Source organism: Cyrtonyx montezumae, unplaced genomic scaffold, assembly GCF_038088225.1.
Source record: "Cyrtonyx montezumae isolate F1298 unplaced genomic scaffold, pur_monq_1.0 scaffold_11, whole genome shotgun sequence".
Taxonomy (NCBI): Eukaryota; Metazoa; Chordata; class Aves; order Galliformes; family Odontophoridae; genus Cyrtonyx; species Cyrtonyx montezumae.
Window position 1 is genome coordinate 11,891,600 of NW_027071837.1, and position 23,157 is coordinate 11,914,756.

The following is a 23,157-nucleotide window of genomic DNA, read 5'->3' on the forward strand; positions in this document are numbered from 1 at the left end:
TGAAAGAATAAATAATGTGATGTACAAAAGGCTATGAAGACTAACTATATAATAAAGAGGTAATCATGTAAAGGGTGTGATAATGTGCTATTCATTATACAGGTGCACTTCTGGACTGAATTAGATTGACTCATCTGTTGGTCTTGCACCTTGCACTGCTCGGAATTGGCAGAGATTTTCCTCTTTTTGTACCAGCAGTGCACTGAAATAGGAGCATGTCAATCACAGCCCTGCACACCAGGTAAAGGTTTTATGATCACACTACATTGCACAGGCATGAGAGATCCTGGTCATCACCACTGTGGTAAAACATCTGAAGATGTCTTTTCTATTTCCAACTTTCTAAATGCTTCTCTTTTCTGCCTTCTCAAAGAAGATAGAAGATGTGCAGTGTGCAAGAAGATAAGAAACACGTGGCACCTGATAGATAGGTTGGTAAGTCAGGCATTACTCAAGTTATTTGCTCTTGATCATCATCTGAAGGCGCATTCAGTGATGCTGAGTGACTCTCTGAAGTGGGGATGCTTTGATGGACCAAACAAGCTCCCACAATCGCTGCTTGCCATTGCAACAACTTGTGCTGTGATTTCATACAGCAGGACAGACAGTGCTCAGTCAGGCTCAGTTTCCTCTTTTCCTCAATTCCAGTCCCCATTTTGTCAGCCTGCATTCACAATTCCTAAGCCACTTCTGCCACACAGACTAGCTATAACAATTCTTGTGCTCCAGAGAACACATTTTCTCTTGGCTGCTGTCTGCAGCTGCATTTATAGCCACCCACTCCAATTGTTATTTCCATTGAAAGGCTGGAAGCCTAATCTTGCATAATCACACAGTCTAGAAGATCTCTAAGTGAATTCAAATGGTAAAGGGAAAAAATAGTGCAGGTATGTACAGGAGTTAGAAAGAGCTCTTATGCTTCATGTGGGGAAAAGAAAATAAAAAGAATTGTGATGCATAACGCTACAGAAACTCACTTATGCTTGTCCCTCTGTAGCACAGAGGTCATGCCCAGGATCACACCATGCTGTCCTTTGGCTGCTGGGGGAGCCTTCTGGCTCTGGTGGCCCATACCTCTGCAGGTGACAATTGCTCCCTCCTTTTACATGTTAAGGCAGCTCAATATATGAACTTTAAAAGGAAAATCCAGCAAACCTCACACAGCTTTTGGTATTGCATAGTACCAGAGACAGAAACACTTTGATTTAGCACGCCATTTCTTCCTCTAAATTGCATTCATGCACACTGCATGATAGGGAACCCAACAGTAAAGCAAAGGCCAATCTGAGACCTGGATTCAGTTTTTGCATGAAAATCTGCACTTCCCTTCAAGAACATCCCTACAGCACAGAGGAGTGGGAAATGATCCTCTTTCTTGCCTGTATGTATGAAATGAGTTATTATCCAGATTTCGTTCTCCTGTTCTTGAGCCATTTCCAGGGGCCATGGTCAGACACAATGCTAAACAATTTTGCAGCTAGTGACAGTTCCTGTGCTGACCACACAGCCCTGCTGTCCCAGCTGTGGAGCCAAGACCATCCCAAGATCATTTCTGTGAGGCTGTATTGAAAGCTGTGGCACCTTTGATCTCCATCTTGAGTACCTTCCCAGAGCAAACCCATTCTTTCATTCATCCACAGGCAGCAGCTGTGAGTAACATACATCTCAGCTTGTTTGTTGACTGCTGCCAGCAAAAATATAGAGGCATTGCTATATGAAGATTCCATATGGCATGAAACCTGTCTATGTACTTAAACGTAGGGATGGAGACACTCTTGAGCAGAGCTGGAGGGGGAAAACATCAACGTGTGGCAGAAAGCAGTGGGTTTGGTGAGACCCCAAGTCTCAGCTGGTGTCCCAGGACTTGGGATGGTGATTCCTGACTGGAATGGAGAAGGTTGGGAAGAAGGGATTGAGGTTGTTCAGGAGTAGCATAGGGAGTGCAAAATTAAAGGGTAGCAGAGGGTGGCAGACAAGAATTGTCCGCCTCAGTGGCAGGGAGCAGAGGCTGCGGAAAGGCAGGCCTGGGGGAGGAGGGAGAGCACAGATATTCTTTTCTTTTGGAAAGAACCAGGAAGTTGCTTTGCAGAGACAGAAGCACAGAAGGAGGAGAGTGAGATATAGTTTCTTAGGTGGTAAGAGATAAAAATTGAGGGGTATTAAATAAAATGAGAAAAATAAGGATTTTGCAGCTTGGCAGATAATGAAACCAAAAGAGAAGAGGACCCCTCCCAGTTACTTCCTCACACTGAGGACACGGGCAACATAGGAATGTAGCAACTCTTATGTCTGGGAGGCATTGTGAAGAGTGCCACCGAGCACTGCTAGAATACTTCTCCTGCTTGGTGAGGATTTAGACATTTTCCCTTTTTTTAATTTCCTCCAAACATTCTGAGTCTCATCTCCTTCTCTCACATCTGCAAGTGTTTCTATCTTCAAAAACCTTGTAGACAGCTACTACATCTTCCCTCACATCATTCATTATATAACTTCAGCTAGGGACAGTAAAATGACAAGAACCCCGAAGAAACAAAAAGGCAAAGAGGCAATGTAGACGTTTCTCCGCATTTGGCAGTAAATCACAGTGACTCCTGTAGTTCAGACTGGCATCACTGTTGTGCATTTAAATCACATGCGCTTTCCAGGCATGCAATAAAATAAATGTCACAGCAGATAATTCAGACCTGTGTGTAGCTGGAGCTTCAGAGCACCCCAAACCACCAGCATCGCAGGAAAGCTGATGTGAAGTTTCCACCCCACAGCAAGGTGATCCCAGTGCTGGTAGCAAGCTGCTCCACGGCCAGCAATGCTCCTGCGGAAGACCAGCTGCTTGCTGGTGTCAAACCTCTTGGAACTCTCTGTCTCTGGAATCCCCTTTTCCCCCCAATTAGGTGAAATTTATCAGGGAATTCAGAAGCTGTGGAAATGACCCAAAAGGCAGGCTGACGATGCAAATTGCCGAAGCTCTCTTTCCTTAGGAAATCAGCCTAAAACACTAATGACTGGAGAAACGGCTTCACAGCCCATTATTTGGTGGGCATTTACATTTCAAGGTCTCTGTCTCCAGTGAGAGAGCATGTGTGAATCCTTCCTTTCTCGTAATTAAAGCTTATGAGCTGGAGACTCATTTTTAAAGTGCCTTGTTCTATTGATCTGTAATGCCACTTTAGAGGTGAAAACTAATTATATTAGATTTTAATCAACTCAGATTTGGTCATGGATAATGCTTTCAGCTGGAGGAATCAAGTTAACCGTCTCTTGCATTTTCCTATTTACATTTTAACTGCATTGTGGGAGAATAATGTAACGTTTTCATTCCCGAGGAATTAGACACTTACTGCATGTAGAAATCTTCAGCATGGAGTAATCTCACACATATTCAGCCAAGCAGGTAAGTACATACTGCAGTCTACAATTAAAATCCTTAATTAAATCCCTAAATTAAGCACGTGCTCTGCTAAAGAGGGATATAATCTCTAACATGCTTAAGATAAACTGTGTGTTTAAATGTTTTATTGAACCAGTGCAACACAAAGTATGTTTGTGAAGCAGTACTGCTATAGGTGTCACCCCTCTGAAACAGCTGCAATATCTGTGAAAGCCTGAGTGCCTTTAGCAACACCAATTCCACGTGGCCTGTGCTGGCTGCTCCCATCTGCAGCATGGGATCTTTGTGGGATCCACAAGAGCCTCTGTGGCCGTGTTGGAGGAAGCCTGGTGTCTGGCTGGTAGCTCCTGCAGAGCCAGAACCTGTCACGGCAGGGCTGCCAGCAGCTCTCCTTGCCTCCAGAAGGCTGACATGAAGCAGATCTGACCTCTTGAAATAGCCACAGCACACAGAACTTACCTGCCGGATCCCATTGCTGCTCAGCACGCAGAGGGGAGCGTGTTTCTTCTTCCCAGTTTATCAGTGCAGCATGCTGGTAAACACACTAATTGTTTTTTATCACGTGTTCATGGTGTAAGGAGTAGGCTTTGGAGGCAGGACTGCTGCAAACGAGCTGCAAAAGCCTGTTTGGGTACAGCTGTGTGTGAAGCTGTGCTCTTGCTCCTCAAATGCTCAGTGGATTTACAAGATCATTCATTCTGTTTGCATTGCAACTATTTTGATGGACTAATAACGTTGCCTTTCCCCAGTCTCTGTAAAACAGTCCATGAAAGCACAGCAAGGAACTCCTAAAACAACGTATTGACTTTGAGGAGCAGACTCAGCACTGTCAGCTTCAAACGTCAATGGGAGGCTGTGAGGTTCCCACAGGTGCTGCCCTCCACACACAGGAGGAACTGCAGCTGTGAGAAAGGCCAAGAAATTGGATGTTTCCTAAGAAATGCAATTCCACTGGGACTTGAGGGTCACAAACTGAAATAACTTTAGTACTGAGGCTGGAGGAAGAACTAGGGAAGACAGAGCAATGCTTTTAATTCCAGTGAGTGGCTTGATTTGGCTGTGCAGCATTTCATGAGTGTGTGTTGTGCTTGGCAGCATCTCAGCACATCCCATCCTGTGACTTCCCTTGTGGGATGGCTTCTCCATGCCCACAGTGAGAGCCCACGTCCAGCAGCCACATGGGTGCTGTTGGCCGTAAATCACAGCAAATCTAAAACTCTGAGTCACCTTGACCTACTGCTGCTTGGGATTTGGAAGGCATTGGCATTCTCTCTCTTGCACCTTGATGTCGTTAGCACTGACAGTCACACTGCTGCACACACAAGGTCCTGATTTCTGTGCAGGACTTGCACTTGTGCTGGAATGATCTCCAGGGTGGTAGCACCTGCCCCTTGCAGGCCAGGAGCCCCACTGCCTTGCACTTAGCAGAGAACAGAGACCGGCCATCAGACCCAACTCACCACTCTGCATCCAGTGTCCCATCATTGGCACCACACAACGTGTGAAAACTAAAACCTTGTGCCGTCACTCCAGGCTGTGCTTCAGAGGCAGTGCTTGTCTGCAGCTGTCCATGAATCCAGGCAGCTGCCTTGTTGTAGAGGTGCCAGGTCTGACTTCTGAGGGCAGCTTCTCCTTCCCTCATCAACGGACCCAGGAGCCCCGTGGGTGCTCACTGCCCACAGCAGTGTACCCAGCTTTCTTCTGGCATAAAGAGACGCCTCATCTCGTTGTTCCCATTAATGTGAAGTGCTAAAGAAAGGAATGGCAATTTTAACAAATGTTTTCCCGGAAACCATGAAGATCAGCCAGCCTGTGCTGCAGGGAACCTCTGTGCCCTGGCAGAGCTGCCCCAGGAGGCAGATCCCTACTGCTTCCAGCTCCTGCCTGAGTTCCCATTTCCAGTGCAGAAAGACTCAGGTGAAGAAGTAAAAGCCATCTGAGCATTTTTCCCACTTCTTCCCATCCTCTGTTGCACCTCCACTTCCAATGTGATTTACAGAAATTAACAGGAGCCCAATTAAACAGAAGGGCTGCAACCATGAGCGCGTGTGAACGGCAGTAGGACAGTCACTCATTTATTTCTGAGGGCAGCAGTTTGTTTAAAGAAACAATTCCTAATACTCAATAAATGGCAGTTTTAATTTCTTCTTCATACATGATCTTAAAATGAGATTTTAATTTTTTTTATTTATTCCATAAACAATATAACAAAACTCAGCAAGTTAACAATATGACATTTTCACCATACAGAGTCAGTCACAAATATTTAAAACCTTTGCAACAAGAACAACAAAACCAAAAATATTACAAGAATAATTTACAAGAGGATCTATAAAACAGCAAAGCGCTCACAAATTTTCCAGTTTCCTTTACACAATATCACTACACTCTTTCACAACATTTCTTTTTATTACAAAATTTCCAACAAAAGTTTAATTTTTTTCTTTGTATTTTGGTTTTTAAAACCAGAAACTTTTAAGTATACATCCTTTTATTAACACCCGAGGGTGCAAAAAAAGGGAAACCTCACACATACAAACACTTCACAGCACTTTTCTAAGAAAAATATACACTTACAAAATATTTTACAAATTGGCACACTTAAAAATATACAAGATTTTGTAGGCGTCTTAGAGTGATCCTTAAGAATTATACTTCAATTGACTCTACAGAATATTTATAAAGCTTATTCTAAAAGAAAAAAGGCAAATAATTTCCAAACATGTTAAAATTGCAGTGTAAAATGTTAAACAGAAATGGATATGTTACATTCATAAAAAGGGCCATTTAATATTTCTTAAATGCTCAAGGGGGATAAAAGTTTTCTTTAGCACCATAAAACAGTAGCAACTTACTCGCGAGGTGCCTCTAGTTCTATGGAAGTTAACTCAAGGAGCAGTACATTCAAATCTCTGTAGGCAGCAGTCAGAACAGCCGCAGCCGGCGCTGTGGGATGTGAAACAGAGCATCTCCTTCAATTCCTACCCTGCTTCCCACGGGGAGTAAAAGACAAAAGGAGTTTAACCAGAATCCTTTTTTTTTTTTTCCTTTTTCTACTTTATTTTAAAGTCTTCCCTTTGTGCTTTTGAAACATACTTTTTTTTTTTTTTTTTTTACTTTTTTTCCTAGCTATCGAAGGGTAGCAGTGAATACAAATTTTATTTCTTGTTTCCTTTTGCACCAAGTGTTCAAAGGCTCAGTAAACGTGTCTGGCAACCCAAGTATCCTGCGGGATGGAGGACATCCTCCTTTTCTAGATCCGAATTCCCTTAGATGGCTCTTACTCCACTGTCATTAGTGTCACTTGTTTACCTGAGAAACAGATTTGAAAAGCCTTGCTTCTACCACAGACATTGTACTTTGTTTATTCTATATACTCTTTTTTGCATTATTTTACACGCTGAAGAGATAAAGAGGCACATTCTCAAATAGATGTCAGCGCCTTGAACCATGCAACTGCCATCAGACTCCAGGAGCTGCACAGGCAAAGTCCAACACACCGAGTTGAGAAAGTAAGACCAAAGGCCTGATCCTGCACCGACTGAAGTCCATACACCTGATCCTCTTCTCACTTACACTGACTTCAATGGAGTTTTCTCTTGACTCACGCCAGAGCAGACTGCGGTCTAGGAAAGCACTTGGGTGAGCAGCGGCTACTTGCTGCAGGAGCTTCTGCCCAAGTGCTTTGCTAGACTGGGACCTCACAGAAGGAATAACAGGGTCCAACAGGCATGGGATTAAAACTCTTAGAATGTCTTGATTTTGGTTCCCGGCTCATTTGAGCGTAATGCCAAAAAAATAATAGCAATCTTGATTTTCTTTTAAAAAACAGCTGCACAGCAACTGCTGCACAAGCAACTGAACTTGGCTTCCCTCTCCATGCAGAGCTGGGCTCAGCAGGTCAGAACCATGTGGCATGGCTCACCTCCCTCCACCAGATACCTTGCTAAGCCTGGTCTGTAATTCACAACTCTCCCTTTGTCAAGAAAACCTCTTATGCTCAGAAAATGAAAACAAAATGTGAGATGTAAACCTGTTTGGGTTTTTTTGTTTGTTTGTTTTAAATTATTATTTGAATCCCCATTGTTGATATTTTTCTACTTACAAAACCTCTGTATGCAAGTACCTCCAGCAAAACTGTGGCTATCAAGGGTGAGCTGGCTGCTGTCAGCTTGCTGTAGGGATTCTTCTGGAAGGACACTGTCCTTGCTACATATTCCCCAAAGGAGAATGTCCTGTGGGAGACGCACTCTCTACTGAGGTCTGTGTTAGACCCAGCCTGGTCTCAGCCTATTTTTACAGTCATTTTCTTTCTAATTTTGCTGCTGATTATAGTTTGCCCAACTGCCGTGGTCCAGCACGGCAGAGTTCAAGAGCAAAGCATTACACAATCAGGGTCCCTTCACACAATGCCTCTACAGCAGGGACGGAACAAGATCAAGTAGAATAGACACTGTAAGGGATGATGCAAAATAAACATATTTGTGTAGCTTGAATTAACCACCCTGAACATCCAAGAGCCTGACAAAAGATGGCTGGAAGTGCACGGGGATCAGAGAAGACAACAAATTTTGGATGGGAAAGCCAAAGTGAATGTGGGGTACAAAGTGCCTGAGGGGTACATGGAAAGAGGGTGGATGGGACAAATATCCCATGACTACAAGCAGCATGTGGAGAAATGAAAATCCCGAGAAGGGCAAATGGAAAAACTGAAGTTCTATGACAAGGAGTGAGGCAAAGGTGGAAGTGATTAAAATCTTGAGGTAGTGATAGGCAGGTGGAGATCCAAACCAAAAGAGAGAAAGACAAATGTTTAGCTCAAGGCAATTGCCCAGATTTGGTAATTTTGAAGCACAATGACAGTATAACTTTCAGACACAGAGACGGGCTCACGTTGTTCTGTGAGGCATCAGGGGTCTTGAAAATTTCCATTGTCAGAGATTTTGCTGGGGATGTGGGATGGCAACCAAAGGTGGAAGAGAAATTGGAGCAAAAGGAGTGAAGGGAGAGCAGCAAGGAAGGCAACAGGCATTCGTAACCAACACTGTCCTGAAATGTCTGGCAGCTGTGTTATTCCTTGGTTTTCCGTATTTTGGAGCACCTCTCTTAAGAATAAATGCTGAGGGAGCTGGGCTTGTTCACCTTGGAGAAGAGAAGGCTCCAGGGAGGCCTCATTATGGCCTTCCAGTAGTTAAACGGACCTTATAATCAGGAGGGAGACCAACTTTTTACACAGTCTGATAGTGACAGAACAAGGGAGAATGTTTTTAAACTAAAAGAGGGGAAATTTAGATTAGATGTTAGAAGGAAAGTCTTTACTTGGAAGGTGGTGAGGCCCTGGCACTGCTGCCCAGATAGCTGTGGGTGCCTCACCCCAGGTGCTCAAGGTCAGGCTGGATGGGGCCCTGGGCAGCCTGAGCTGGTGGTGGGCAGCCAGCCCATGGCAGGGGGCTGTAGCTGGACGGGCTTTGAGGACTTTTCCAACCAAAGCCATTCTATGATTCTATGATATGCAATAAAATAGCCGACGTGTTTTAACAACTTATATTCATGCCCTATTGCACATTTCTCAAATGCAGTACATATTGCTACCTGTTCCAGTACAACTTACTTTGTTATGGATTACACAGCTAAAACGTTCATCCTGAAGAACACAGTGTGAGCCAGTGGAAATGTGCTTTCAAAGGATGGTTCTGGGTCAAAAAGAAGGGACATGCCACACCTAACTCCAGGCCTGACCTGTCTCCACAGGAGCACTGGCTGTAGTACACCAAAGAACGGAGCCAGGAGCCCTTCACCCTTCAGCATGCAGGATGAACATGTTCAGGGCTTGGATCTTGGGTGACTGTGTGGATAGAAAAGACAGATACAGGGGGATGCAGGAGAAAGCACCATGGCACAGGTAAGCCAAACGCCAGGGCTGGAGCTCTAGCACAGTTCTTGTCTCCAAGATCTTGAGCATCTTTCAAACCCCAGACGTGGGGTGGGATTGACACTCACACCTGCCTGCACCAGCTGTTTTTTCATTAAATCAAATGTAATGCAATTACTGTGCTGTGCTCTCTTGTTGGAATTGCTATACCTCAAGATCTGAGAATCCACAACTGCTGGAAATGCTTTGATGACAGTCTGACACTTTGCAACTCCAAGTGTTCAATGAGAAACAGTACACATTTTCGCTACATCAACCCAAACCTTGTGTTCAGCCACTCCTGATGCGCTGGCTTTCAGCACGGGCTTGTACAGAGAACCGAGCTTAGTCCTGTCCTGTGTGCAACACCACCTCTACACTCACGACCATGAGAGTGATCTGTCCGGCTGTATTAAGGCTCCACTTCCTCACCCCTTTCTATTGCATAAGTGTGTCTGAGCCTCACACCCCCCTGCTTCCAGCAGCTCCCAGCTAGCAGGTCTCTTGCATATCAAGATTTCATAAGAAATCAGCAGCAGAATGCACAGGCTCTCAGTTGCACAAGGAAAAGAAATGATTTGTTTGTTTGCTTGTTTTCATTATTTTCTCGGAGGGCGAGGGTGCAGTGAGTAGGGTTACAAATAAGGCCTTTCAATAATACATTTAGCATTCAATACTTAATGCTGTCTAATAAAGTCCAGTCATGTACGATCCGGCCCTGATCAGTGAGATCACCAATAGTTCTGATTTCTTCCCTACGTTATGAACTGAATCAAAGGAAAGGCTCAGGGTAGTGTTTAAACTAATGAATCTGATTCAAAATTTCAAACTATACTGGCATTGCAAGGTTAGACATTTAGGAAACACCAAAGATATGAAATGAGAGCGCTTGTGACAGGCTCTGCATCAAAAATATTTAAGAAACTACTCAAAGTAAAAGTAAATAGCAATAAATGTATGAAACACATTAGTTCCGTTTTTATAATTATTTTAGAATTTATCCCAGGTTATTATAAAATATATAAAACTGAGATACAAAGAATTAGCAATGTAACTTTGCATTTCAAATGCTCTTCAGCTACAGGTTTTGCTTTAAGAAAACAGACACTTGAAAAGCAGCTGTTTCGTAGTCTCTAGATGCAGACACTCGAGTTCCTGTCAAACTTACCTGGAGTGGTTTTCTGAACTCCTTCACCATTTCAACTCTCTCCTATAACGAAACTCAACATTTCACCATCATGTTTTTCTGCTCATGGTTTTAAAGAGAGGACATTTCCCAGCATCAGTTTCAAAGTTCCTTTTTTCTTTTTTTGTCTTTTTTTTTTCCTTTTTTTTTTTTTTTTCTTTATGAGCTTTAAACCACAGGGTGAATCCATGAAATGAGGTAAGTAAATTTGGCACACTTTTAGTCATGTCCATAAAACTTTTGGTAAGTTGTATAAGTGAACAATATTGTTTTCATTGTGAGTTACAGGTGCTTTCAAAGGGGGGTGGTTAGTACTTAATAACTGGAATGTATCTAGTAAAATCAAAAGGCATAGCTGCAGAAAACACTCACAACCCAATGTTGATAGAGAAGTAAAAATATATACAATACAGTCACTTGTTCATAGTTTGGCACAATTTTTTTGTTGTTGTGGGTAATAGTGCATAAACTACTGTACAACAGTATGACTTTTAAAACAGTCTTTCACAGAGAATACCAGATTAGGTTCGCTTCCAAATAATAAATTCCCACAATTTCAAACTCTTCGTTTCAGCACTTACATTTCAACATACCACAAGGCATATTTTGAAAGGAACGAACGAAAAAATCAAACAAAAAAAAGAAACATCAAATGTCTTTTTTCTAGAAAAGGGAGTCTCTTCTTCAAATACAGGAAAAACCAAAAATGTTGTTTCTGCTTTAAGAAGAATGGAGTCTGATTCCCTGCAGAAAAACCAAACATTTTATGCCATCTTAGTTAGCTTGTGTGGAGTCACCACGACAGGATCAAATGTGCTAAAACTCTGACACAGGAGATGAAGCTTTATGATGCAGGTTAGGAGATAAACAGCAGAGGGGGCTAGAAAGCACTCAAAATTGCCACATGAAGCTCAATTATGAATGAGTTTTCATTTTCAAACTAAAGAGCCTTTAGTTTAGAGATCTTGGCTTTTGGATGCATAACCGCTTTTTTGTGTTTTGTTTTTTACAAAATGTTCAAAAAAAAGTCTTTCCTTTTCAAAATCATTAAAAAGATCATGTAATCTTTTTTTTTTCTTTTTTTTCCCCCAATAAATAAGTAATTAAAAACTGAAGAAGCCAAACAGCAGAAAAGAGTAGCCTTGTTAGTGTTTTTTTGTTTTTTGATTTTTTTTATAACCCCAGCCAAGCCAGAAAATTGGTCATTCTTTTAGGTAGCTTGCAAGTAATAAGTATTCTCATGCATTTAAAAAAAAAAAAAAAGGAAAAAAAAAAGAAAAAAAGAAAAAAAAGAAAAGAAAAAAAACTCTAAAAGGGGAATGTCTTTTTCATGCAACTTTTGCTTTCAGGAAGGAAAAAATGAGGAACAGCGGGCTTAGCAGGTAGTAGGAAAGTTAAAGGGGCATTCCAGCCAGTTTGGTGCAGCATTACCTCAGTTTCTCAAAAGAAGCTGTCACAGGTGGGTCCTTATGGGTCTGTTCACGGTCTGTTCGCTTTATCTTACAGTTCTCATCCCTCAGCGATTTAGAACTTGATTTATGACGGTACAGTTTTTTATGGGTAGGTCCGTTATTGCCTAAAGTGCTCAGGTTACTATAGTTTTTATCAAAAAAGGGAGAGTGAATGTCTGTATTGTACCCAGCTGAACAGTTGGGGCGACCTGGGTCGCAGGTGGCTGCTTTGCTGTTTTTACTCGAGCCCTTGTTGTTCGACTTGTGGTTCTTTGCCATTCCTGGGGAGCTGCTGTTCACCTTCTTCTTAGACTCTTGGGGCGTCCCTGCTAAAATTTTAAGGGTTTTCAGTTTCAGGCTGTTCGACTCAGGTGATCGGAATATGTCTGGCACGCTGTTGTGGTTGACAGGTCCCCACAGGGGCTCGATGGAGGCCATCATGAACCTCTGAACGTCTGCCATTCCCGAGGCGATGTTGGACAGGATGTTGGAGGGCTCCTCAAACTCCCTCTGGTCATCATCCAGCAGGCCCGTAGTACTCCCGAGGCTTGTTTCTGACCAGGCTGTGCCACTGTCCTTCCCCAGTGCCCATTCTCCAGCCAGGCCGTTGTGCTTGCCCAGCTTGCCAGTGGCTGGGCTGCTGTGCTGAACGCCCTCAGCCAGCCCCTTGGGCACTGAGGCTGGGTTGGCCAGCTGGCTGACGGCCCTGCTGCCACCCACTTGGGCCTTCTCGCTGCTGAGGCTCGCCGCATTCTTCCCCTTCCTGGTGGATTTGGGTGCCTGCCTGGAGTTCTTTCCTTGTGGCTTATCTGCGCCTTTGTTGGTTTTGGGAGATTTTTTCCTAGTGGTTTTCTGGGAAGAGCTTTGGTTTGTACCCGCATTCTTGCCGGATGAACTTTTCCTCTTAGATTTCGACACTTTGCTATTGGTGCTAATTTGACCAGATGGCTCATTAAATGTTGACAAGCATGGTCTTTTTTCAAGAAGGCTGACAGAATCTTCATCATTGAACATATGGAACTGAAACTGGTGATTATTTAAAGTAAACCCATTATCTGCCTGCTCCTCGGTCTGCAGGACCCCGCAGTTCCACTTGACCTTCTCAGAGCTGCTCAGAGCAGCCTGGGCACTCTCTGGGAAGCCCTTCAGGGTGCCTAAGGGCTTGGTGTCGGAGCCAGCTATCTGCGGGGAAAGGTTGGGAGTGTCTGGAGGGGACATCTCCGAGAGTGATGACTGGCGGAACTTATCTGGTGTGAAGTTGGAAATGTCTAAAAGGTCCGTGGACTCCTTCAGAGGGGTTATTTCATCTATGCTTTGCTGGATCACTAGCTTGGGACTGCAGTGGGCCAAGAAATCGTCATTAATATCATCGTCGCCATCCTTTTCGCAGGACTTTAAAGAGCTGTAATTGCTAGAACTAACTGACAATGAACCTACTGAATCAAAGCTAATGAGTCTGCCATCATCTGTACTTAGTGTACCTCGCTGGAAATGAAAGCGCCCCTCTCCATTATTAAAATGACACGACTGATAAGAATCATCAGGCTGCACTTGCTGGCTATCCGGCATGTAATTTTTTTGGTAGAGCAACTTGCTGCTATTGAGATTGACTTGAGGGTAACCAGAGGCCGGGAGGCCGTCGGAGCCTGCTGCACCACCAAACTCGCCTGTCAGTGCTGCAGTATCCTGCAGCTCGCCAGCAAATTCCTGCCGGTTGCCGCCAGCAGCCTTGCTGGCCGGCCACACGCTGCCGAAGGTGCTCTGCTCCATCTCCAGGTGGCCAGGAGACTGCTGCAGCTCGGACTCGGACGGTGGGGACAGCACACAGCTCTGTGATGGCTGCAGGGCGGTGAATGGTTTGTCTGTTGGGATGATGCTGGGGAGCGGGTGCTGCTGCTCGGAGGGATGCTGTGAGAAGTACGAGATGCCGGTGCTGCTTGACAAATCCGAAGCGTCTAACAGTGTCTGCAGATACCCTCCGGGGATCAGGGGTACATTGGTGGTGATATTAGCAGATGGCAGAGGCTTGTCTGAAGAGGAGGTGGATGGTAGGAAAGGAGAATTTTTAGCAATCTTATCCTCATGGCACTCTGGGAGATGGGAGCTGTCTGAAGCACAAGGAACGTTTTCATCCTTCAGATGCACCACAGAGTCCTGGTTTTCCAGAGCCGGGCAACCCTCAGCCATGCTGGCAGCAGCTTTGATTTTCTTGCATTTCAACCTGGCTTCACTTTTGAATTTGATCCGGCGGAGCACTTTCCTCTCCGTCCCCTTGAATTCTCGTTCCTGCGATTTGCATTTCACAGCAGTGATGTCCGTGATGTCATTTACGTGTAATCCGTTTGCGCAGCTGGGGGTGGCAATGGCTAAGGCCTGCAGCCCTTTCAGGCCTGCATCCTCCTTACTGCTGCAAGGCTGCTTGTGATCAGAGGAGCACGAGCCCAGCTTGTTCACTGACTGCTCAATGGCTTTAATTCTTTGAATCCTGTGCCTGTTTGCTAGCTTGCATTTTCGCTTCCGTGGGTGAGGGAGGAACGAAGCATCTGAGCCGTTAAGATAGAAATTCTGCTTGTGGTAGAGAGACGATCTGAGCAAATCCAGCCGGCTCTGCTGCCTCTCCTGCCAGAAGCCCTTCAGTGGGGCCAGCTTCTCATATTTGCTGAGCAGCTCCTCATTCAGAGTAACAGTTGTCTCATTGGCATCCACTTTGCTGAGCTTCACCAGCATATGCTTCTCCCCTTTAAACCTGTTAATGATGATGTACTTGATGATAACGGGGGGCTCCTTGCGAGAGACTTTTCGCCGTTTCTTGGGGCACCACTCGTCGTCATCTTCCTCCTTGGGCCCATCCGGCAGCCACTCCTTCTTGTCCAGGATCTTCTCGTTCTCGATGGAGTCCACGTCGTATAGGTAGTCGTCACTGTATCGCACTTTCCTCTTGGCCCGCAGCCCATAGTTCTGCTGGATGAAGGAGCTGGAGTGGTCCCGGGACAGGTACCGGCTGCAGTCCTTTATATCCCGCAGCACATCGTAGGAGGACTCCGTGCACGTGCTGTCATCGCTGAACTCCCCGGAGTCCTCCGTGGAATTCACAGAGTCCAAGAAGTGGCTCCTTTTGGGGCCCACGTACTGCACCACCTCTGTGCTGTTGCAAGATTTATTTAAGGCAGCTTTCTCCTCCTCCTCACCATCCTCTTCCTCGCCCTCCTCCTCCTCCTCCCCCCAGATGATGCCTTCCTCAGACTTGAATTGAGAAGGGTCGGTGGCACCACCGGGCCCCCTTTTCAGGGTGCTCCTGCTGTCCCTTTTGGTGCAGTTGCCGAAGACGCTGGGGAAGAAGTTGAACTGGGCGTCCTCTTGTAGGGCGGTGGTCTTCTCCCGCACGTTGTCCTGGAACGACTCGTATCTGATCTTTAAGGAGCAGACGTCGCTTCCCAAGGTCGAATCATCATCATCAAACATGTAATTATCCACATCTTCCTCAGAAAACAGATTTACAGAAAGCTCATTTTTGGAGCATAGGTCAAGCAGCTCAATTTTACTTTCACTAATGAAAGATTCAAAATAGCCCCATTCCTGGTTGGGATTTGTTAGTAAGGGTTCCTCACCATTGCATTTGTCTAATAGTAATCCCTCGTAATAATTTTTCTGAGTGGGGTCCTCTGAATCACTGTCAGATTTTTCTGCATCTCTTTTGTCCGCTGCCCTCGATTTATGCATAGGGAAGCTTAAAAGCTGGTCTGAAAGCAGTTGATCCCCATATCTCATGGTTTCTCCTGTGCTCATGCAGTGAATCCCTATATCAGAGACTGAACAGGTGTCATAATCCCTATTTATATCCCCCACTTTCAAGCTTATTCCCGGCTCCACATCAATGCCGTCCTTTGATTCAATGAAGCAGCCCAGGCAGGTCCTGCTCGGCTGCATCAGGCAGTCTCCGGTCAGGGCGGACATGCCTCCGGGCTCCATCATGCTGAAGGGAGCCTTCTCGCAGTCACCCGGCAGAGACCAGGAGCTCATGCCCTTCGTCACGCAGGACGTGAGAGAGATGGCGTGTGCCGAGGAGTCGTCCGACGTGTGCTCGGGGACATCGGTGAGCCGCAGCGGGGACGGCGGGCTCAATGAGCAGGGCTTCTTTGCAGGCAGGGGTGGCAGCACGCGGTGGCACGCCTGGCTTTCCTTCGGAGCTGCTGTCAGGGCCGGGAAGGCGTCGGTGGTGTCGGCAGCACCGTACGGCCTCTCCTCACCGTCCGAGGTTCGTGGCTCTGGAGCCGTGGGAGGAGCGGGAGGAAGGGAGGGAGGGAGAAAAAGGAGAGTTTACAAACCTTGCAGCCCCATTGCCCTGCTCCCCCTCTCCCCGAGTTCAGGGGTGACTCTTCCCCTCTGCAGGGCAGCAGGCTCCTCCCTGCAAGATCGCACTCTTGGAGCTAATTAATTTCATGATGTATGAAGACCAAAGAGGTAAACACTCTGCCCCCCACAGCCAGCTGGAAGGGGTACAAGATTATATTTAAAAAACCAAAACCATCCGTTCTTTCCTCCTAATATACATACCGTTACCTGGATACTGCCTTTCAAATCTGACAAGGTTATTAAAAAACAAAACAACTCTAATAAAAATGTTCCCATTAACATTTACAAAATTAACAGAAAAATAAGATTCTTAAAGAAACAAAACATCCTCCTGGCAGTGCCTGCAGCTGAAACACACCTGAGCTGCTGCAGGGTCACAGAGTTAGGGCTGACTGAAATCCAGAAGCCTTCCTGCTTCTGTCCACGCCAGGGAAAGCAGGAGGCAGCATAGAGTTTGAAGCAGTTATTAGTATTACTGTTGGTTTTGCAATTCTTCCCATTTTACCTAATCTTTAAAATGCCTTTTGCATTATGTAATATGTATTTTTTTTTAACTTAAGGATTTTTATTTTCTTTGCCTTACGGTTGTCTTTTATGGCAAAGTAAAATTATTTATCTGGCTTCTGGCTCAACAGATGGTATGACCCTTGAAATGGAAATGTCTTTTCATCCATGAACATGCTCTGATATCTCCATATTAAAAAAAATACACAAATGTGTGATTCATAACAACCAGAGGCCTCTGCTGCCCTCAAGGTGACTCCCAACACTCACATCCCAGCACATCTTACCTGTTTGGCCTTTTCAAGGAAAGCTGAGGGTGTGGGGTGAGGCCCCGCTCCCTGTGAGCAGAGGAGCACTGAGAAGCACATGGAAGGGCACAGCCTGGTCCCACCAGGAAGATGGGGCAGCAGCCTCTCCAGCACAGCTGGGAGCGGGATGCTCACACAGAGCTGGGAAACATGGGAAGGAGCGCCTCACTGCACAGTAGGGAGCTGCTGTTTCCCTCCCTCAAAAAGGGTTAAAAAGCAAAACAGAGCTCATTTTGGGTTCCTCCCACCATTTTTAGATTAGAAATGCAGAGGTGGTATCTTTTTCCTTAAGCAGCAAAACAAATTAACTAATGCGCTTCCACCTTGGAAGCAAAAGAAAATAAGAATCAGCTTGGAGCTGAGAGGAAGCATGGAAAATCTGAGGATAAAAGAAGACTATGAATGCTGCAGCACTGAAGAAAGGGGGAGGTGGAGAGCTGAAATTCAGCCTCAAACACTGCATTCATGGATGGAGTGAGTGACACGCAGATGCTATAATGTAAAACATACTGTCTCTAGGTGTGGTTTATACTTGCAGGAGTGAACTTAACTCTTCTGAAATACAAATGCCAAAACTTGATTTTGTAGAGGTTTTATTGTCCTAAAATCAGATGTGCAATCAATTGCAACTCCAAAGCAACTAATACTCCAAGAAGACTACCATTAAAAAAGGAAAACACAGGAGCATCAACAACCCTTTTCAAGTTTATCTCAACTGCCCTAAATCAAATGGGCAAAACCTGACAGAAGAACACTGACCATCCTGCTATGAATCAGCTCTGAAAAGAGGCCCACCCCTAATTGTGCAGCCTAAGGGCTGCTCTGGATTAAGCCTGGCCAGTGCAATGAGCACCGGCTTACAGCGTGGGTGAGATGATTCAAGAAGCACCAGCAACACCTCTATGTCATCAGCAGGGAGGTGGTGGCATCAGTGCTACTTACTGGCCCACTGCTTGGGATTCAGCAGCAACTCCTACATAACAATGTTTAATTAAGACCTGTTTAATTGAGTTTCATAGAAGTGGTGTCAGGTTCTGGAAATCACCCCAGTCTTTTCTGAGGAGGTACTGTCTACCAGATGAGACGAGGGGAGCATAGCTAGAAAACGTCCTTGTAGCTGCCACGAGCTGTGTTTTTACCTCCTGCCTCCTGAATGTGATGGGCTGGTGAAGACAGAGACCTTCAGAGCTGCATTGTACGGGAAAGCGCTGGTGTATGCTTCACCTGTCACCAGCACATGTTGTGGGGTCCCCAGGGCACCCATGTGTCTAGAGTTGCTCCAGGTTTTCAGTAATGAATGAAAACATTTGCCTCTGTTCATCCTCACTAGAGCAAGCATCACGTTGAAAAGACAGAAGGATTTGAACACACAGCACTGGAGAATGGAGTACTAGATACCTTACAGGGACCAATTTACACACACTGCAAGATTTGTAGGTCAATACAAATTCTGAAAAGCCATGAAATTAACCATAAAAACAGAAAGAACCGAAAACATTGAGCTCAGCTTCCACACCAGACTGCCGCTGCACTTACTGTGGCTAGAGATGGGAAGGCCAAATAAATGACAAAAGAAAATGCTCTGAGGAATTCTTATTTCAATTAGGTTTTCTGGCAACAGAGTGCTGCTACTCCTACCTACCCAGTGCTTTTGGAAGCAAGTAAGGAACAGAGTACCCCAACACAGGTCAGATACCTGGGCAGTCCGCTACAAGAGGCAGATCGCTCGCAGCGGTGTTGCAGAGGCTCCCAGGATGGTGACCACGACCAGCACATGCACTCCTGCACACAAGTGTTACAGGCTAGGCTGGCCAGGGTTAGGCCACAGAACTAAGGTAGCACTGAGCTCCCAGTTCTGGCCTTCCCTGCTGGTCAGAGCTAACCCAGCTCTGTTACTTCTGCCCAAGCTCCAACTTGCCCGAAATTTGTAGGGACTGAAAATCCTCTATCAAATCTGCCTGAGAGTGGCTTATGTAATTGTGAAGGGGGGGGAAAGATTCCCAACAGAAGGGATACATAATCTCATATGACTTTTTTCCCTAGGAAACCAAACTAAAATCTATAATTCAAACTGCGTGTGCACAAAAACATTTCCAACCATGCATATGCATGCGCAAAAGCCGTACTTGTGAAGACCTAAAAAGCTGTACATCCATAGCCGAAGTGCAGAAAATACCCATTTACTCTACTGCTCCACATCACAGAGATACCTACAAACCACTAAAATTAAATACATGAAAGGAATTAGAAAAATAAGTTGGCTTGCGAGTTGCCACTGCTCCCTCACGTACTGTAATTAAGTTCCTTACCATTTTCTTTCACCCCATTAATCAGGATAGTTTCTTGGTCTTCTGAGGCACAATCCTGCTCTTGTTGGTCATCCATCAATTTAACCTCTTTCTGTTCATTCCATGCCCCACTGCATCTGGCCAACCTGCACATTTCCAGAAACATAACCACAGTCAGTACAATTCCCAAAATCAGCTCAAGGAACCGTGAATAAAAAATAACAACAATAAAAATAAACACACGACATTACATGCTGCCCTTGCCCTGCTTAAGAGGACAAATGCTATTTATTTAGGCTATTGTATTTTCACTTTTCCACTCCAAAAGCCAAGTCCAACATATTTCAGCAGGGTTAAAATGATATATATCCCCATTTCCTTCCCTAAAGTCCTGCTTTAGAAGGCGGAGTGGTGCTCTGCACTTCCACAATGCCTTTCACATCACCTGAAATTGCTTTGCAAAAGCAGGTAAGCGTTATTATCCCCATGTGGCAGATGGGTTGACATACAAAGAGGAGGTTTTTTGCCCCAGGTCTGATAACAGCAATGCTGTGGCAGAGTTGAAAGAAAAACTCAGATGTCCCGAGTGCTAACAGCTCACACAAGCTGCCAGGTGGTGCTCTCTTCCTCCAGGTACTGCCAGGCACAAGCAACTTCACCTAAGGAGCTTCCTGGAATTAGTATCTCCAGCCTCGTTTTTCACTGAAAACACTTCTTCAGCACCAGAACTTCTTCCTCAGAGAGCTGCTCTCATTCCCGTGCCACCTGCCAGCACTCACGGTCCACACCATGTTGAAAGTCATCTTGGTCCTATTTGCATCCATCATTTCTTGGAGGCACCAAACCCAGGTTCAGGATCAGGTCCAGGTTCTCCCCATTCCTCTGCTGAAGATGCCCCACACTGAAATAGCTGCCTGTCCATGGAGAGTGACATGGTGCAGCAGAGAGATGTGGCTCAGCCCTGGCATGGGCAGCAGGGAGCAGCAACCTGATGAGTGGGACCACACCTCTTCAACCAGAAATTAAAGTTGGAATCTTCTTGTAACTTCTGGCAACCTGAACTCAACTTTTGCCCTCTCTCACAATAGGTAATAGTCAGAAGTACTGTTTTTTTGTTGTTTTTAAATCAACATATGTCAATGTCTCATCTTCTCACAGTACTCGCTGCCCTGGGCTCAGCAGCCAAACTTCATTCATATGCAGATTTCCAGTGGAGCCCTCTTAATTAATGTGAAATCTTTACAACTGTCCTAGTAAGTGAAACCTTCAGCGAACTTAAAGATGTTGTGACACCAAGAGTAAGATAAGAATAACAAGCATCAGTAACCCAATTCCTTTGCATATTTAGAAGCTAACCCACAGAATTTTACTTTGATGCAAATCCATATTTCAAAGCTCATGACAAGTCGCTGGCTCCAGTAAGCCTCCTCTCCCTCGCTGGCACCCCGGGCTCCCACCAAGGCTGACAAAAGGCAGCTGAGCTCAGCCAAGGATCTCCAAGCTCCAAACCACACACCAGGAATCGGTTCGAGTACTTACGTGCAACTTGAAGAAGATTAACTTTTAAGCATGAAAGCTGCTCAGCATTTTCGAGGAATGGTCTGTAACATCATGCCTCCTTAGTAACATCACCCTGCTGAATGAGAGGCTGAAGCACTACGTGGGCCAGGGGGGCTTCTGGGTGTGGTTCTGACAGTGCTACAAGGAGGCTTTGTGAGAAGGAAAAGCTGAGTTATTATTTAAGGATATCCAACAGACTGTAATTTGCTCGATGGGTTTTGTACACCTTCCTGGTTTACAGAGTGCGAGGGACCTTCCATGGGAACTGACTGTAGGTGGGTCGGGCTGGAGTCCAGAATACTTGGCTGCGGATGCTCACACATCTCAACCTGCTGCTCATGGGCTCGTTTCAAAGCACTCAAAGAGCATTCGTGGAAGATCAGACTGGCATCTTCACAACACAAACTGATCGGCATTCCTGTCTACTCTGATCTCTGCTGACTTTCTGAAGCACAGAGGTGCTCCAGGAGTGTCCGATCCATGCTGCTTAATGCAGGGGCAGTCCTCGTTCCCCGAGGAGCAGGCTGTCGTGCCCAGCAGGCACCTGCTCTGACTGCAGTGCCTCTGCTGGTCCCCAGCTGCAAGCATGGCTGCACCGCGGCACGCCGATAATTCAGGTCTTGGTGTTTCCCAATGGTCACCAGCAGATGCAAAGTGAAATGGAGAGGCTGTGCTGTAGCATTCACTTGTGACACTGTACCTGAGGGATTTCTTGGTTCAGAGACTACATCCAGTTTAATTGCATTCATTTCCCACATTATTTTCTACCCTCCTGACGTCGATGTCCTCCCTTGCACCTTGTCGTAACGCACATGCTACTTTCTGTGCTGTGTAAAATGGACCAATTGCCTTTTGCTCAGTTTCAGCCTGCTGCCCTCCCAAGGATGGGCACTGTTTTCTCATTTTACAGCACCAACAGAAATATGGCCTCTGTCTTAGACAGGACTCGGAGTATGAGCGTTATATGAATATTTAATAACACTCACATACGGAGAGTCACGGCAATATTTCATGTCATCCAAAGACACAATGGAGATGAGGATACTACCAACCCTTTTTTCACTGTTCATTGTTTAACCTATAGGAACCAGGCTGAAGGACAAGAGATGATCCAGAACTTGCTGCAGAAAGACTTGCTCTGCACATCAAGTCTCTGCCGAGGAACAACACAAGCAGAGGCCTTGGCCACATCTTCCACTACCCGCACCACTCAGAAGTACAAACACCATCTCTTCACTGGTTTGCTGACCTGTTTTTTTGCCAGGGCTTATCTGTTTATAGTAATTCGATGTAAAATGCCACAGGTGGCCTGTTTCAAACTGGTAACATAATCATATTAAAATAAGAGCTCGTGATGAATAAAACATAATACGAAAGCAGAAACGATTCTCCAATAATGTGGATTTGTCACTTGCAGTGCACAAAAGATATCCAGAGAGAAAACAGTAACATGGACATAAGACACCAGCAGGTTTACTAAGAAGGATTCTAAGCATTGTTAGGAAGGCATCGTCCTATTGCCACTGTGACTTCCTGAAGGAGACAGGAGCAAGGTCTCACGTGTGTGTCTGCAGACATGTCCCTGCCTGCTGGCTTCTTGCTGCTGGAGTACGACTGTGGTTCGTGCTGCCCTGGGGCTGCCTGCTAGCTGTGCGTGTTGGAAGAGGGATCTGCAAGCAGCTTCCTTCTGCCCCTCATCACTTCTCACCGGTGTGTCACCGGCAAACCTCGCGGAGACAGCGTGACTCACTGGGCAAAAGCCAAGCTACCAGCAAGCAGGCAGTCAGGCAGCCAGAGGAAGAAAAAGACTGTCTATAGGTGGGGAACCTGGGTGATTTTTCATCTCCTTCCATTACTTTTCGGGATGCAAGTGCACCAGGAGGAGGGAAACGCAGAAGGGAAGTTTCTGGTGGATGTGATCCAAAGACTGAAGAAGACAAAGAGGATGATGAAATGCAAGAATGGAGGGGCTGTGCCTGCAGACAACTGCTTGCCTTGACTGAAGTACCTTGGGTGCAGAGACAAGCTCTAGAAATGTGCTGGAAAAAGCAGACACGAATTCAGACAGGGGATCTTCAGATACAGCTGAAGAGAAATGAAGTGCAGATGACACAGACAATTTGAGGTCTGCAGAGACCTGTTGAACAAGAGGACATCTCCAGAGCGCTGCGACCACAGAAGGTCGGCTCCCAAGGTGGACAGGGAGAA

At 45.6% G+C, this 23,157-nt stretch overlaps 1 protein-coding gene across 1 annotated transcript in view; it reads right to left on the reverse strand.

The window, feature by feature from the left end:
* Positions 1-7,729: 7,729 nt before the first annotated feature.
* NEXMIF (neurite extension and migration factor) overlaps positions 7,730-23,157 on the reverse strand; it is a 119,700-nt gene continuing 104,272 nt past the window's right edge. The window contains exons 3-5 of the mRNA XM_065729566.1: positions 19,411-19,535; positions 11,917-16,201; positions 7,730-11,229 (exon numbers count right to left, since the gene is read on the reverse strand). Coding sequence (XP_065585638.1) covers positions 11,070-11,229; positions 11,917-16,201; positions 19,411-19,486 — 4,521 coding nt within the window. The 5' untranslated portion in view covers positions 19,487-19,535 and the 3' untranslated portion in view covers positions 7,730-11,069. The remainder of the gene's footprint in view (positions 11,230-11,916; positions 16,202-19,410; positions 19,536-23,157) is intronic.